General features: G+C 37.3%; 1 protein-coding gene across 1 annotated transcript in view; it reads left to right on the plus strand.

Moving 5' to 3' along the window:
• Nucleotides 1-14,900, plus strand: part of VPS50 (VPS50 subunit of EARP/GARPII complex) — a 121,151-nt gene that overhangs the window by 25,437 nt on the left and 80,814 nt on the right. The window contains exons 6-9 of the mRNA XM_065939598.1: nucleotides 709-779; nucleotides 1,760-1,877; nucleotides 1,962-1,997; nucleotides 3,820-3,902. Of these exons, the coding sequence (XP_065795670.1) occupies nucleotides 709-779; nucleotides 1,760-1,877; nucleotides 1,962-1,997; nucleotides 3,820-3,902 (308 nt within the window). The remainder of the gene's footprint in view (nucleotides 1-708; nucleotides 780-1,759; nucleotides 1,878-1,961; nucleotides 1,998-3,819; nucleotides 3,903-14,900) is intronic.

The following is a 14,900-nucleotide window of genomic DNA, read 5'->3' on the forward strand; positions in this document are numbered from 1 at the left end:
TATTCTTTTGTCTGTAGTTTATAGCAACATATTAACTTTATTTGGGTTGTGTTTGTATATGGTTTTTTCTCTCATGTGTGGAATTTACCAAACTATGAGAAGTGAAAGAGTTTTTATATCTGACTCTAATCTGTTTGGTTTTCCTAACTTGAGAACAGCCAATGAAAATTGCTTCTGTGTATTTTGTAACTCAGATCATCAACAGTGATTGCTCAGTCTGCCTTTAAAATATGATAAAATTGGAACTGTCGCTGTGAATCTGCCTTTTCATCAGAAAAACAGACTTCAGAATGCACTGAAATATCTGTGTTCAAACGAAGCCATTCACTGTAAAAGCATCTTAGCAAACAAATCATGTTTGTCGTATTTGTCATTATCTTGTGAAGCTCTCTTGGGTAGAAACATTTAAACGAATATATTATTAGTATTTATTTACACCCATCTAAAAGAGGATGGATCTAGATTTCCTTACAAGCAATACTGCCTAAATATTTTGTGACATGCCATGATGAAAATCAATTGACAGTAGTTATTTAAAATGATTTTATGAAAAATTTACTAACAGTGTACAAGTTCAGGTATCTTTGTTACTACTTTATCAAGCAGGCTTCTCTTTGAAACCCACTAAAGTTTTTGTTAGAGAACCATACCAATAAGAAAGAAAAATAGAATGCCTCACCCAGTAACCTACACCTCATCTTTCCGTAGGAACTTGAGAGAGTTACCTCATTACAAACAGGTCTTCAGTTAGCTGCTGTTATCTGCACCAATGGGAGGAGGTATTGTGTTTGATGATGCTTTGTTCTTTAAGCTAAATAACATTTAAGAGAAACTGTCTTGGAAATTGATTTTTTTTTGGTGGTGTCTAGAATGCCATTCATTAACTGAACATACATAATGATCTATAAACTGCACTAAGAAAGTGTGTGGGAAATGTTTTAAAATCTAATTAGGGATTAAAAATATTAGTTTTTTTAAGTTTTTTTTTTTTTTTTTTTTTAACGTGGGCCATTTTAAAAGTCTTTATCAAATTTGTTACAATATTGCTTCTTTTTTTTATGTCCTGGTTTTTTGGCCCTGAGGTATGTGGGGTTTTAGTTCCCTGACCAGGGATCAAACCTACACCCCCTGCTTTGGAAGACGAAGTCTTTAGCCGCTGGACCGCCAGGAAAGTCCCAAAATATTACAGTTTTTGTATTGCTTAAATCAGTGCTTCTCAAACTGTCTTTGGTGAAGGACCAGCCTTTTTTTTTTTTTCCTTTTTAATTTCCAACATGTTACAGATTATTGTTTTTATAAAATGCCATAAAAACAAATTACTAGAATAAATTAAAAAAGACAACTAAACACATAAAATACAGTCTCATTTTTTCCATTATCAGATTCATTAAGCATAAAATTACCATGTCAACTTTTTCTCTGTGTGTTTAAATTTTTTTTGGTTAGATTCATCAAGCATAAAATTGTTTCGTCAACTTTTGCTCTACATGTTTCTAAATGCTTGTTCTCAATTTCTGTACTTTTCTTGTGATGAACTAGTAGCAGTTTGAAGTTTGGTAACAGACCACCTACCGCTCTGGTAATGCTGATTTATTTTGAGCCATTGAACAGATTGGTCAATCCGTTCAATTGGTAGGAGGACTCAAATCCCCAAATTTAAGAGCAGTCCAGGATACTGTCTCATTAACTGCCTAATTGTTCTGTGTGTATAGTGTTCTTATAGTAGAAAAACTGAACTATTTATTGTTCACTTTTACAGACACTTGAATATTGCAAAGGAAGGTTTTACTCAAGCTAGTTTAGGCCTCCTTGCAAATCAGAGGAAACGTCAGTTGCTGATTGGACTTCTGAAATCTCTGAGAACTATAAAAACATTGGTATATGCCAGTTCCTTTTTAAAAATTAAAACTTAATTTTATGGTTGAAACAGATTTTACCTTTGCATTTCTGTTATTTTTCAGCAAAGAACAGATGTCCGCTTAAGTGAAATGCTGGAGGTAAGTTTACAAGGCTTGGAAGTTTGGTGCTCCTCATAGTATTAGAGAATTATTGTGAAAAAACACAGATGTGTGTTTTTCTCAAATTGGTGTATGGTGTAAAGAGCATTGTTAGACAGTAAAGGACCTTACTGTTTCTACTCTTACTCTTATGCATCTTTTTCTATTGTCATGATAGACTTCATTCAGAAAAAGTGATTGGGGGGAATGTTCAGTATGTAGCAATGTGGGAATGTTAATTTCAGTATGTTTCCATTGTATCTGGGCCCAAATAGCAATGAAATTACCTTTTGCATGTAACATACAGTAGTAATTTGAGGAAGAAGGCATGTATTAGTTATTTTGGTGGCTCATATATATATACACATATATTTTTTTAATTACTAATTTTTAAAGTTTTTGGCTGTGCTGGGTCTTTGTTGCTGCCCGAGGGCTTTCCCTAGTTACGGCAGACGGGAGCTGCTCTTGGTTGTGGTGACTTCTCACGTGGCAGGGCACAATCTCTAGATGCACAGGCTTTGGTAGTCGTGGCATGCAAGGTCAGCATTTGTGGTGTGCGGGCCGAGCCACCCTGCCCGTGGAGTCCTCCCGGAGCAGGGACTGAACCTGTGTCCCCTGCATTGACAGGCAGATTCCTACCCACTGGACCACTAGGGAAGCCCTCATATATATATCGATTTTCTGAGTGAGCCATCTGTCTTGTCTTCGATGGCTTTCTTAGAATTTTCTGTATACTTCTGTTATAAGGCTCACCAAGGCCTAGTGTATTATGTGTGTTTCCCCATAATTCACAAGCATCTTTAGGTAGGTGCTTTGTCATGATCTCAGCATCCCCTATGGTTTGAATTGCCTTTGTTGAATTTAGATATGAACTTAAAGGAACATTTTTTTTTGATAGTTTTCTGTTTAATCACTGTATTACTTCTAAACTGTTACCACTCAACTATGGTTTGAGAAATCCATATGAAAAATTAATTTGGCAGTAAATTACTCTGTTTAGGTGTTAAAAATATCCTGAGGCCATTAATGAATATTTCACTTTATTTTCCAAATTTATTTAAGAATATTTATGGATTCATTGATGGTAAAACTTGAATGTTGATTGCAAGTAGAATAAAAATGGGACGTTTTTTATATAAACACGACTGAAAGAAGATACATTAACAGTTAAAGAACTCCTCTCTGAAGCAGCTTATACTTCCTGTGTAGGCTTTACCCACATGTCACGGTCTCAGAGGGCTAATACTGTGTATTTATGGACACAAGGTATTTTTTCCATGTTACATTTTAGGTCTGGAGCTAGTTTTGTTACATTTTCCATTTATTTATCTGTTGTTGGTATTATAATGTTTGAGAAGAATTAAAGCTTTCTGGTAGTGTAACTTTTAGATAGAGTTATGAACCGAGATTTATCCTTTTCAGAGGCTTTTATTTTTGGCTGCACTGGGCCTTCATCACTGTGCCTGGGCTTTCTCGCTTTCTCTAGTTGCAGCAAGTGGGGCTACTTCCCAGTTGTGATGCACAGGCTGCTCGCCGCCTTGGCCTCCCTCGTTGTGGAGCACAGGTCCTAGGCGCTGGCTTTTGTGGTTGCAGCCTGTGGGCTCAGGAGTTGTGGCTCAGGCACCCTGAGAACGGGTTCAGTAGCCGAGGTGCCTGGGCGTAGTTGCCCCACGTGTGTGGATCTTCCCGGACCAGGGATGTAACCAGTGGCCCCTGCATTGCAAGGCGGAGTCTTAACCACTGGACCACCAAGGAAGCCCCTTTCAGAGTCTTTTAAGAGAAATGTTTCCGTCCTAATGATTTCTGTTGTTGCTCTCTCCAGGAGGAAGACTATCCAGGAGCTATTCAGCTGTGCCTGGAATGTCAGAAAGCTGCCAGCACTTTTAAACATTACAGTTGCATAAGGTAAGCGAAAATCAAATTTTTCAAGCTGACTCTGCCGTCAGTTTTAATATAGGAGTTGTATAATATACAATGTTAATAAACACTGAAAATTACTAAGTGCTGTATCCTAGTTTAGCTTTCTTGTTTATAAATGGACAGTACAGTAAAATAGGACTTCCCTGGTGGTACAGATGGTAAAGCGTCTGCCTACAGTACGGGAGACCTGGGTTCAGTCCCTGGGTCAGGAAGATCCCCTGGAGAAGGAAATGGCAACCCACTCCAGTACTGTTGCCTGGAAAATCCCATGGACAGAGGAGCCTGGTAGGCTACAGTCCATGGGGTCAAAAAGAGTCAGACATGACTGAGTGACTTCCCTTTCACTTTTCACTTTCATAGTAAAATAACAATTCTTAAGGTTTGAAAGATCAGAGAGATACTTTTGAATCCTGTTTCCTGTGACATCATTGTAACTCTTTTTTTCGTATTTTTCCCAATCTTACTGATTTCATTTTTATGCAGTAGTAGAGAATAAATTCATCTGTTCCTGTCTTCATTGCACCTCTTGGGAATTCTTCCTCCTTACCTTTGCCCAGCTTATAAATATTGAGAGTGTTGTCACAGTTTGTTTTTCAGATCCAGATGGTTCAGCTGTTGGCGCATCGTGATAAGAATTCTTTTGGAAAATTTAAAAGCAATTTCACCTTATGTAATTGTCATCTTTGTAATATTAAAGTGATTATGTAATTAATGTTTCATATCTCCTTTTTGTTAGTTAATGTATTACATCTTCTGTTTGTTCGTGAAATGTGCTGTCTGAAAATAGCTGCTGCATCTTCTGCTCCGAGTGCTAACTTTTTTAATGGATTTGATCTGTTTAAAGTGAAGCTTTTGCATTAGCTGTGACAGTACCTCGTAGGGGTGGGGGCGGGCTCTAATCCTCATATGTAATTTCTGTCATTCCTCTGAAACCATCGAAAATAAACATACAGTCTAAGGAAAATAGTGAGGTTTCCAGGCAAACTCAGTTTCAAATTAACTTCATACTAATCTCAGAATGTAGCCTGTTAGTCTCTCCTGTATGGAGATTCCAGCTGTCAGTGAGCAGGATGCCCTGATGTTCTAGGTGTTGATTCCTTGTATCTGAAAAGATGAGAGGATTGTGATAGAGTAAAACATTAACACAGCTTAGAATTAATTTTTTTTTTTGTAATATACTCACACATAGGTCTCTACTGGGTATGGAATAACTGGGTATTTCCACCTAGAGATGATATTTTTTATGATTTTTGTTTCTCTAGGATTATGCATTTTGAAGCAATATACTTTTTATTTGATTAGGAAACACATAGTTGAGTAGTACCAGTGATATTTGGATTTTATCCTTTTTGACAGTGATTAACTGTCACTGTTAAAAACTTGATTACGTCATTTATATTTATTAGGTTGGATGAATAGAGTGTTAGCTCTAGTGTGTGAATATACTTGAACCATTTCTAGCAGGGCCTTCTGGCTCCCGAAGAAGCATAACAACCGTTTGTTTCATTTCGTGATGATATGTCTCTTAGAATGAGAAAAGTTTATTTCTGGTTGGCTTAAAGTAATTCAGGCAGCTATATATCAATTGAGTGCTTATTACATGCCAGGTGCTTTGTTTTGGAATTGGTTGTACAGTGATGAATCACATAAAATATAAGCAGTATAATCCTTGGTCTTCAAGAGTGCTTAGTCCATCAAGATAGACTTGGATTGAGGTAGGCACAAGTAAGATGGGGCTTTAGAGAGAAGGAAGTTGAGCATATGGCAGAAACCCTGGGGTCTAATTCTCCTTAGGAGTCAAGACTAAGGAGGACCTGAAGGAGGTGCAGGAGGGTTTAGCTAAATGAGAGCATGCAGGGCTGTGGATATGAGATCATGGGTATTTTGATGAAGTTCTTTGTTGCAGGGATGTCAGGCAAAATGAGGACTGAAATTATCTATTGTATTTATAGCAACAAAGAAATCAGAGTTGACCTTGTTGGGGACAGATTTGGTTGAAGTGTAAGTGTGAAAGTGAAGGCTCTCAGTTGTGTCCAACTCTGTGACCCCATGGACTGTAGCCTACCAGGATCCTCCATCCGTGGGATTTCCAGGCAATAGAGCTGGAATGGGCTGCCATTTCCTTCTCCAGGGGATCTTCCCAACCCAGAGATCGAACCCAGGTCTTCTGCATTGTAGGCAGACGCTTTACCGTCTAAGTCAGTACAGAATGAGGAAATTTTATAAAGAGGAAAGATGTGGAATTGAGAGGCAGAAACCTGAGTGTTTGAAAATCAGTGGGAAAGAGTGAAAGATTGAAAAGAAGAGAGAACATCCTAATAAGACTTTGTAGGGATTATAGGAGAGATTGACTTTGAAAAGGTCCACTGTTCTTTTATAATAGGAAAGAATGAATGTGGAAAATTTGGTGGCAAGAAACTGAGATGACATGTTGATACTTTATTTTTTCCATTAATTGTAATGTTTACTTTAACTTTGTTAAAGTAAATATCTTATTTGATGAGAGTTAGTTATAAAAAATGTTTTTGAAAGAAGCGCTTGTTTGGGTTTTTTTTCAGGTTGGCATGAGGTAGCCTCTAAGCACTTTTTCATTTTTAGGTATATAGTGATGTGTGGAGGAGGTGTAACTACAGTTATCTCACCTGGTGAAAAGTTTTGAAATTGAAAAATCTGTAATGCTGATTTAAGTTAATCCTTGTTTTATTTTAGATGCACAGAATGTAAGAGGCATGCTGTGTTAACATATATGAGTCATGCATGCAGTAATAAGAAAAGGTTGACATATTCTGGAAATAGAAAAAAATAGATGCACAGATACATTGAAATGTCCTAAGGAATTCATTGTAGTGGGATTTTTACCTTAGGTTTCCTGGAAATTTGTTAGAATTGTGTTTTTAACTTGGCAGTTCAGTGACGATGAACTGCTTGGTGGTGATTGAGGCCCTTCAACGATTCTTCTCTTCCACACAGAGCAGTGTTTCTTTGTCCTGCCTAACCCAGTCCCCTTCTCAAATCTTCACCTCTTAGATCACCCATTTGCTCCTAGTTGGGAGAACCTAAGCTTGTTCACTTCTTGTAGATCATACGATGTAGGATACAGCTATAGAGTTAATTGATTTATAGGAAAGATTGAGTCCACAAAAATGAAAGGGATTTTATTATATTAATAATTTCCTTTTAATTTTGTGTTTATTAATTAGATATACCTTTCTTATTCCATGTGTTTTCTTCATTTTGCTCTTTTTCCTCTGATCTTATGAATACAGTCAATATTGAACCTGTTCTTGAGCTCTCTCCTTGGTTCAGATGTAATTCACCAGCACTTTAATGTTCTTTCCATTTACCTAGAGCTGTTAATTTAGCCAAAGGCAAGATTTACTCTTTTGCTTAGATCTGAGTGATTCAAAAGTGAAAAATCATTTGACACTCTGGTACTCATAGAATAGTAATTAATTTCCAACTGAATTCACACTCATTTTCTTTAACATTTAAATTTCTTTTGTATTACTATTGATGACTAGAGAATCAAGAAATAGTCTTCTTAGCAGTGTCCTGTAAGAGAACCATTCCATGAATCCAAGTGTTTTGGAATTATCGGGTAATATTTGGTGCTTTTGTTTTTATGTTGCAGGCAAATTCATCTGTACAATGGGTCTATTCATACACTTCTTAATTTTTCCTTAGTAGATTATATGTTCCTCTTTTCTTTCCTAGTCACATTGCTCCTTTATTGGAAATAAAGTATTTGATAGAAGGCAGAGACTCTCTGACCTTAGGAGCAGATTACATGGAACAAGTGAGAGTGAACTCTTATGATTCTGAAAGTAGAAAAAAAGAGAATTCACAACTTTGCTTCTGCATAAAAAGGCACTGACTGTATGCCTAATAAATTCAGGTTACATGACTGTGTAGTTTAATACGTGAAGTACCAAGTAATTCGGTATCTTACTTGATGTGCTGTGTTTCAGCATGAGAGAGTTATATGGTTGGGATTTATCAGGAATAAGAATTAGAATGTGTTTATCTTAAAGTATGCCTGAATAAAGCATTTAATTTCTTTATCACTTGAAATTTATCTAAATTAGTTTCATGAAAAGTTATTAAAAGTCAAAACTTCTTATTGCTTTTTAAAATTTCCTTTGAAAGAAACTACCTGAATGAATCTTAGAGCATGCTAGATTATGCGCCAAAAAGTTCATGTACCACCTGAACTAGTTTTGAGTACTGCACTTTAACATAGACAGCTGTATTTAATTTCTGATGATCTTAAAATATCCTTTTTTCCCCCCTCAGATGATGATCTTGGCAGTTGAAAGAAAACTGTAGGTTGCAGACCCTTAGATCATCGAATAATGAGCACAGCCTTTGGGTATAAGTACAGAGTACCTGGCTCCCCAGGAGGCTCAGTGGTAAAGGATCCACCTGCCAAGCAGGAGACTTGGGTTTGATTCCTTGGATCGGGAGGATCCCCTGGAGAAGGAAATGTTGGCAACCCACTCCAGTATCATGCCTGAGAAATCCCACGGAGAGAGGAGCTGGCGGGCTGTAGTCCATGGGGTCACGTAGAGTCAGACGTGCCGTAGTGACTGAACAGCAAACAACGGCAGTCCTAGGGACTGTTCTTCTCCTGTGGCCCTGGAGGCCATCTTAGCAAGCAGTGTCTGCTCTCTCTTTCTTTACACTCAGGCGGGGGGAACCCGGGAGCCTCACCTGGAGAGATGAGCAGTGAGGGTTTCTGCAGGATCGCCGGGCCTGCTCAGCTAGACTCACATGTAGGTCTGGAGTCCCTGTTGCTTGATTTGCTGGGGCTGTTATAGACACCATGGTATTCTGACACCACCTCCTTCCTTAATCTTTTACCTTGTTTTCCTCTGCCTTCCTCCTCCACGCAGTGCCATTTAAAATTAAGGTAAAGTGAAATCTACATAAAACATGATACTTGAACAAAATGGTCTTAAAAGGTGAAAATTTTTCTTTCTGCCCACCCATCCTTCCCTCTCCTACTCCCTAGAGTAAACCATTTTTACAGCTTAATTTTCATCCTACCAGATTTCACTGTAATTTAAAAGATTACATTATAATATCCTTTTCCTGATTTATCGATGTAAATAGTCATTGATACTGTTTACTCTTCATAATAAAAAACAATAAGAGATAGGCACATGGTGTACTTCCTTTTACTTCTTTTCACTTCTTCATCTTCCAGGTTTTGTTAGTGGAACTGTTATTTTTACTTGGTCAAGTTTATAACATTTATATTCTTCTCACAACTATAATTAAATCTTTGTTTTGTCTAATAGGTTACTTCTAAAAAATTAACTTAATAGAAGTCATGTTTACTATATTATGGATATTTAAATATTATTATCTGCAGAACTGAGTGATTTGATGTATGAAAAAGGAAAAATAATCCTTTGTCTGTAAATGAAAATCCAAATCCATAGTGTTTTTCTGTTTCTGTTGAATAGTTTTCACTTTTGTAGGTCCTGCTCGACTTCTGTCATCTTTGTAATATTCCATTTTGGTGCATTTCTTTGTTGTTTGTTGTTAGTTACCTCTTGGAAAATTTTTTTAATACAGGATACTTAGGGGGTAAATTTTCAAATTTTGAAATGACCTTAATTTAGCCCATTCATACAGGAGGAGAAAATTTCAAAATTTTCAGATTTTGAAATGACCTTAATTTAGCCCATTCATACAGCCCATTCATCTCATCAGAGGATGAGACGGTTGGATGGCATCACCGACTCAGTGGACATGAGCTTGAGCAAACTCCAGGAGTTGGTGATGGACAAGGAAGGCTGGTGTGCTGCAGTTCATGCTGTCGCAAAGAGGCGGACACAATTTAGCGACTGAACAACAAATGATTGAAAGAAAAATTATTTTTTTTCCTTAAAAAATGGAAGGCATTGTTTAGCTGTCTATTCCAGCCTCCTGTTTCCAAGGGCAGAGTCAGATACTACTCTCCTTCTCATTTTTTCAAAGAGATGGTGTCTTTCTTTTAGAAATTTTAAAGATTTTTCTTTTTTTTTCCACTTGATCTAAAATTTCACCAGTCTAGAGAAGTCCTGTCTTAGATTCTTCACTCTGAGATGATGAGACAAGAATGAAGTAGTATTTAGTGCTTCGCTGCATGAGATGCTGTGTTTACTTGTTACACCGAGAGCTTGTGAAATGTGTTTGTTCTGTAGGAGTTGGTAATAACAGGCAGTTAACAGGCAGGACCGTGGGATAATATGCCAGTTAAGAGCATGGAATACATAAACAAACGCCATCAGAGACGCTCAAGCTGTGAATGGTTCACTTCCCGTGCCCCCGTGGGAATGGGAAATACTGACATTTACAGGAGTGGGAGTAGGAGCTTGGCACCATTATCCAAGGCAGCACTGCCAATGCAGTAATTCTAAATTAGAGTTTAATAAGGCTTTCTCACTAAAGCTTTATTCTTCAGCTTTTAAAAACTGAATCATGATAATAGTGATGATATAATATTTGAAAAAATTTTGGACTTTAGTAAATATCAAGCACTGTACTTATTTTTTATCTTTTAAAGATATTTAAACATCTTTTATTTAAAGATAATATTCCTTGTTTTTTCCTATTTAGCATTAACAAAGTATTCCTCAGGTGGTGGTGTTCTCTCTCTTGTAGATGAGGACATTGATGCTCTGTAAAATGAGTGGCAAAGGCAAGATTTAAATTTATACCTGTTGGGATGCGCATCGTGTTGTTCTTTTTTTTTTTTCTTTTTTCATCATGTTGTTCTTAACCACAGCTATGGTAGGCCATCTACCAATGTAATGGCTGTTATGTGCAGTGGAAGCTCATGGCCAGTAGGCCAATTTATATTATTTTGCTCCAGTCTCTGAAGTATATTCTGACTAGAGTGAACTGTATTTTTCCAAAACCCACTCTGCCAGTTGTGTTTGTTACTGTCTTTATGTTGCTTGAGTAAATAAACTAGAGAGATGAAACAATGTTTTGAAAGTAAGTTGGATGCATTGGAAAAATAGAACTTATTGTTAAAAATAAATTTCCTTTTGAATCTTTTGTAGGTGAGACAACTCATAAAAAACTGGGGGATATAAGATAACTGTAATTTGGCATTCAGGTTGTTCTGCGTTTGTTTTTAGGTTCCTGCTTCAATTTTGAGAATCTGAAACTTGAAATTACAGTCAATTTATTTGTGATTTGGTTCATATGAGACTAAGAAGTTAAAACTCCAGTCAAATGAAAAGACCTTAGCTCTAAGTCAGAAATGGATGTACACTTAAACAATTTTAGTTAAAATATCACGTGCCCATGCCAAGTCACTTCTGTTGTGTCCGACTCTTTGTGACCCCATGGACTGTAGCCCGCCAAGCTCCTCTGTCTGTGGGATTCTCCAGGCAAGAATACAGGAGTGGGTAGCCATTCCCTTCTCGAGGGGATCTTCCTGACCCAGGGATTGGACCTGGGTCCTCCCACACTACAGGCAGATTCTTTACTATATGAGCCACCAGTGATAAAATATTATTATTTTATTATGATTTGTATTATGATTATTGATTATATATTGATTATGATTATTTTATTATATTTTATTATGGTAAATATTATTAGCCACCAGCCCTAAAATATTCAGAGCACATAAATATTCCTGTTTTAACTTTGATCAGTTGATCAACTAAACGGTCTTCTGCTGAACTGTAGCACAGGGCTGCCAGAGGGCCGTTGTCTTTAAAGGGCCAGATAATAAATAATTAAAATTTTGCAGACCATAAGGTCTTGGTTGCAGTTATTCAGCTCTGCCCTTGAAGACCAAGAGTGGCAATAGACGATGTGTAAACAAATGCGTGTGGCTGTGTTTCATTAAAACTTTTTATAGAAATATAGCCTCTTAGCTAGATTTGACTCCTGAGCCTGGCCTCTGCTCTGGAATTATAATTCATAAAGTTTGAAAATATTTTGAACATTTTTAGTGTCCTTAATAATGAACTCTGAACTTTCTATGTGGTGAGTGGTTGTGTTGTGAGTTAGGTCTGGGATTTCTGAACAGAGTGTGAACAGAGATCCCAGTAGATCCAAAGTGATCTTGAGGTTCTTTTACAGTTTTTTTGTGGTTTGAAGGATCCTGTGACACTTTATGGTACCTCAGGGTTGTTTGTTTAGCCTCAGTGTTTGAAAATCATGTTTTCTCTGAGGTCTGTTGATAAAACTCGGCAGCAGTGAGTAGATTGAAATCCTTGGAATTGTATAATACCTCTGATCTAAACAGACTGGAGTTTCTGCAGGCCTTGGGCACACAGTATAAACTTGGAAGAATAAATTTTACTTATGTGTGTTCCAAAGGTTTTAGCATTCTACTGAATCATATACAAAGATGTGCTAATTGGTTAGCTGGTGTTCAGCATATAATAAAATCTAGAAACTTTAGAGCTGGAAGCAGCCCTTTAGATCCAGCCCACTTTTGTATAGGAAACTGGTGCCCAGAGTTATTAAGAGACTTGTCTTAAATCACTTGGCTTAATAACAAACCATGGAAAGACCGTTAAGAGGCTGATTACCTCCATACCATCTTGTCTTTCAGTAAGTACAGTCAAATTGCACTTTTCTAGGACACATTTTGTGACTGTGTGTCCCAGAGCAGCTACTTAAAAGGAAAGTTAATTATTTATGAATGTTATTTTTAATATTTTCTGTAGTGATTATAAAAATGCCCTCCAAATTGTCTGAGTCATTTCACTCACTTGCAAATAGCTTTTAATAGCTTTTAGTCTTTCATCTTACAACTAGTAATTTTTTTGACCATAATGTAGCTTTTATTTATCCAAATGTTCATGATTAGGTCCTTTTTACATACTCTGATTAACTGACCCAAATAACTGAAATTTATGTTTCTAAATGATGGCTGAGGATTTCTTTAAAGACCACATTTAATATGTCCACTCCTTAACCATACTTTTATATGTATATGTTAATTAGTAACCAACTCTTATCAAACCACAGTTGTAGATTTTGAAACCATTTTTTAAAATTTATTTTTAATTGGCGGATAATTGCTTTATGATGTGTTGGTTTCTGACATACAGCATCAAGAATCAGCCATGAGTGTGTGAAGTCGCTCAGTCGTGTCCAACTCTTTGCGACCCCATGGACTGTAGCCTACCAGGCTTCTCCGTCCGTGGGATTTTCCAGGCAAGAATACTGGAGTGGGTTGCCATTTCCTTCTCCAGGAGATCTTCCCAACCCAGGGATTGAACCCAGGTCTCCCACATTGTAGGCAGGTGCTTTACTGTCTGAGCCACCAGGAAGAATCAGCCATACCTATACATATATCCCTTCCCTTTTGAAAGCATGTTTAATAAAACCAAAATGGTTGATTTATAGATTTTATATTTAAAAATTTCTGCATACTATATACATTACCATGCTTGCATTAACTCTTAATATATAGGCTACAAAATCATTTTAACCATAAATAATAGAAGGAATAAAAGCACCTAGATTTATGATAATACTGTGAATAAATTCTAAAGCCCATTTTTTTCAGTTGAGAAGCTGAAGAAATTGTTACTGTCACCTCTGAATTAGTTTAGATATATGCCTTTTTTTCTCCAAACTCAATATTCCCTGAAAGAATATGTTTATGAATTCTGATACTTATTATTCTGGGTGTTCTTGCCTCTCCATGTCTGTGTCTTCAGCCTTAGTGAACTTCTGAGTGCTGTGTGATAGAGGAGTAGAACCAACTTCTCTGCTTCTCTCTTGCGTTTTTATTTATTTTTTTTCTTTACTAAGACCCCTGTAGACCCAGAGTCCTCTCTGACTCTTGTTCTCCTTTCTTTTTTTAGAACATTTTTCTAAAATGTTCTTTCTTTTTAAATTGAAGTAGAATATGGGAGCTAAAGGAATGATGGTTAAAGGTTGCTGTTTTTTGTTTGAATTGCAGATTTGACTCAGCAGATGTTTATTTCCTGCTCTGAGTCAGGCAGTGAATTTAGTTAGTCCTGGGGAATCCCTGGGGAATAAGCCACAGTCTGCTCTGATAAATAGTCACAGATATTTCTTTAATCTTAATTCAGGGTGCTGTAAACCAAGCGTTGTGTAATTTAAGGGAACAGTTAGTTAGGAGAGAGAGACTTCCCAGAAAAAAAGACATTTGGGAGTGAGAAAAGGGGGATGTGCTTTCTAGCTATTGTGAGCATTGCATGCAGGAACAGAGAGTGGAAAAGCCTGGGGTTGGTTTGGGGAATTGCACCTAGTTCATCTGGCTAAATACACAGTTGACCCTTGAACAACCTAGGGGTTAGTGGTGCTCACCCTTGGCTTCGTCAAAAATCCACATAGAACTTACCTACTTGGACTTCTGAATAGGTGATTCTGCATCTACAGATTCAACCAACTGAGGATCAGGAAGTACTGTAGAATTTGCTATTGAAAAACATCCTCTTATAAGTCGACCAGTGCAATTCAGATCCCTGTTGTTCAAGGGTCAACTGTAGAGGCACTGAAAAGTGAATGGGAAGTTAATTTTTTGTCAATTATGAAGAGTCTTACGTGCCTTGCTAATTTAGGGCTTTGTCCTTGGTTTCATGGGGAGTCACCAAAGGTGTTAAAGCAATGGATGAATATGATTGTTATTTCTGCTTCACTTAGGAACTGCAAACTCAGCTGTCTTTAGGGACCAGGCAGGTAACATACATGTGAAGCTGCCAGATGACAGCAAGAGATTGTCAGGTGCACAAGACTGTTGCGTTTTCTCTTGAGCTGTTCAGTCGTGTCCGGCTCTCTGTGACCCCGTGGATGGTAGCCCACCAGGCTCCTCTGTCCATGGGCTTCTCCAGGCAAGAATACTGGCGTGGGTGGCCATTCGCTTCTCCAGATTCCTACACGGTTGATTGTCAAATGATAAAGGCTTGTTCATTTCAGGTTTTACTTGAGAGTATAATCTTCCATTCTCAACCTTAATTTAAAGCATGCTTATGGTACATAGTATTTGTT

Source organism: Muntiacus reevesi, chromosome 6 (assembly GCF_963930625.1).
Source record: "Muntiacus reevesi chromosome 6, mMunRee1.1, whole genome shotgun sequence".
NCBI lineage: Eukaryota > Metazoa > Chordata > Mammalia > Artiodactyla > Cervidae > Muntiacus > Muntiacus reevesi.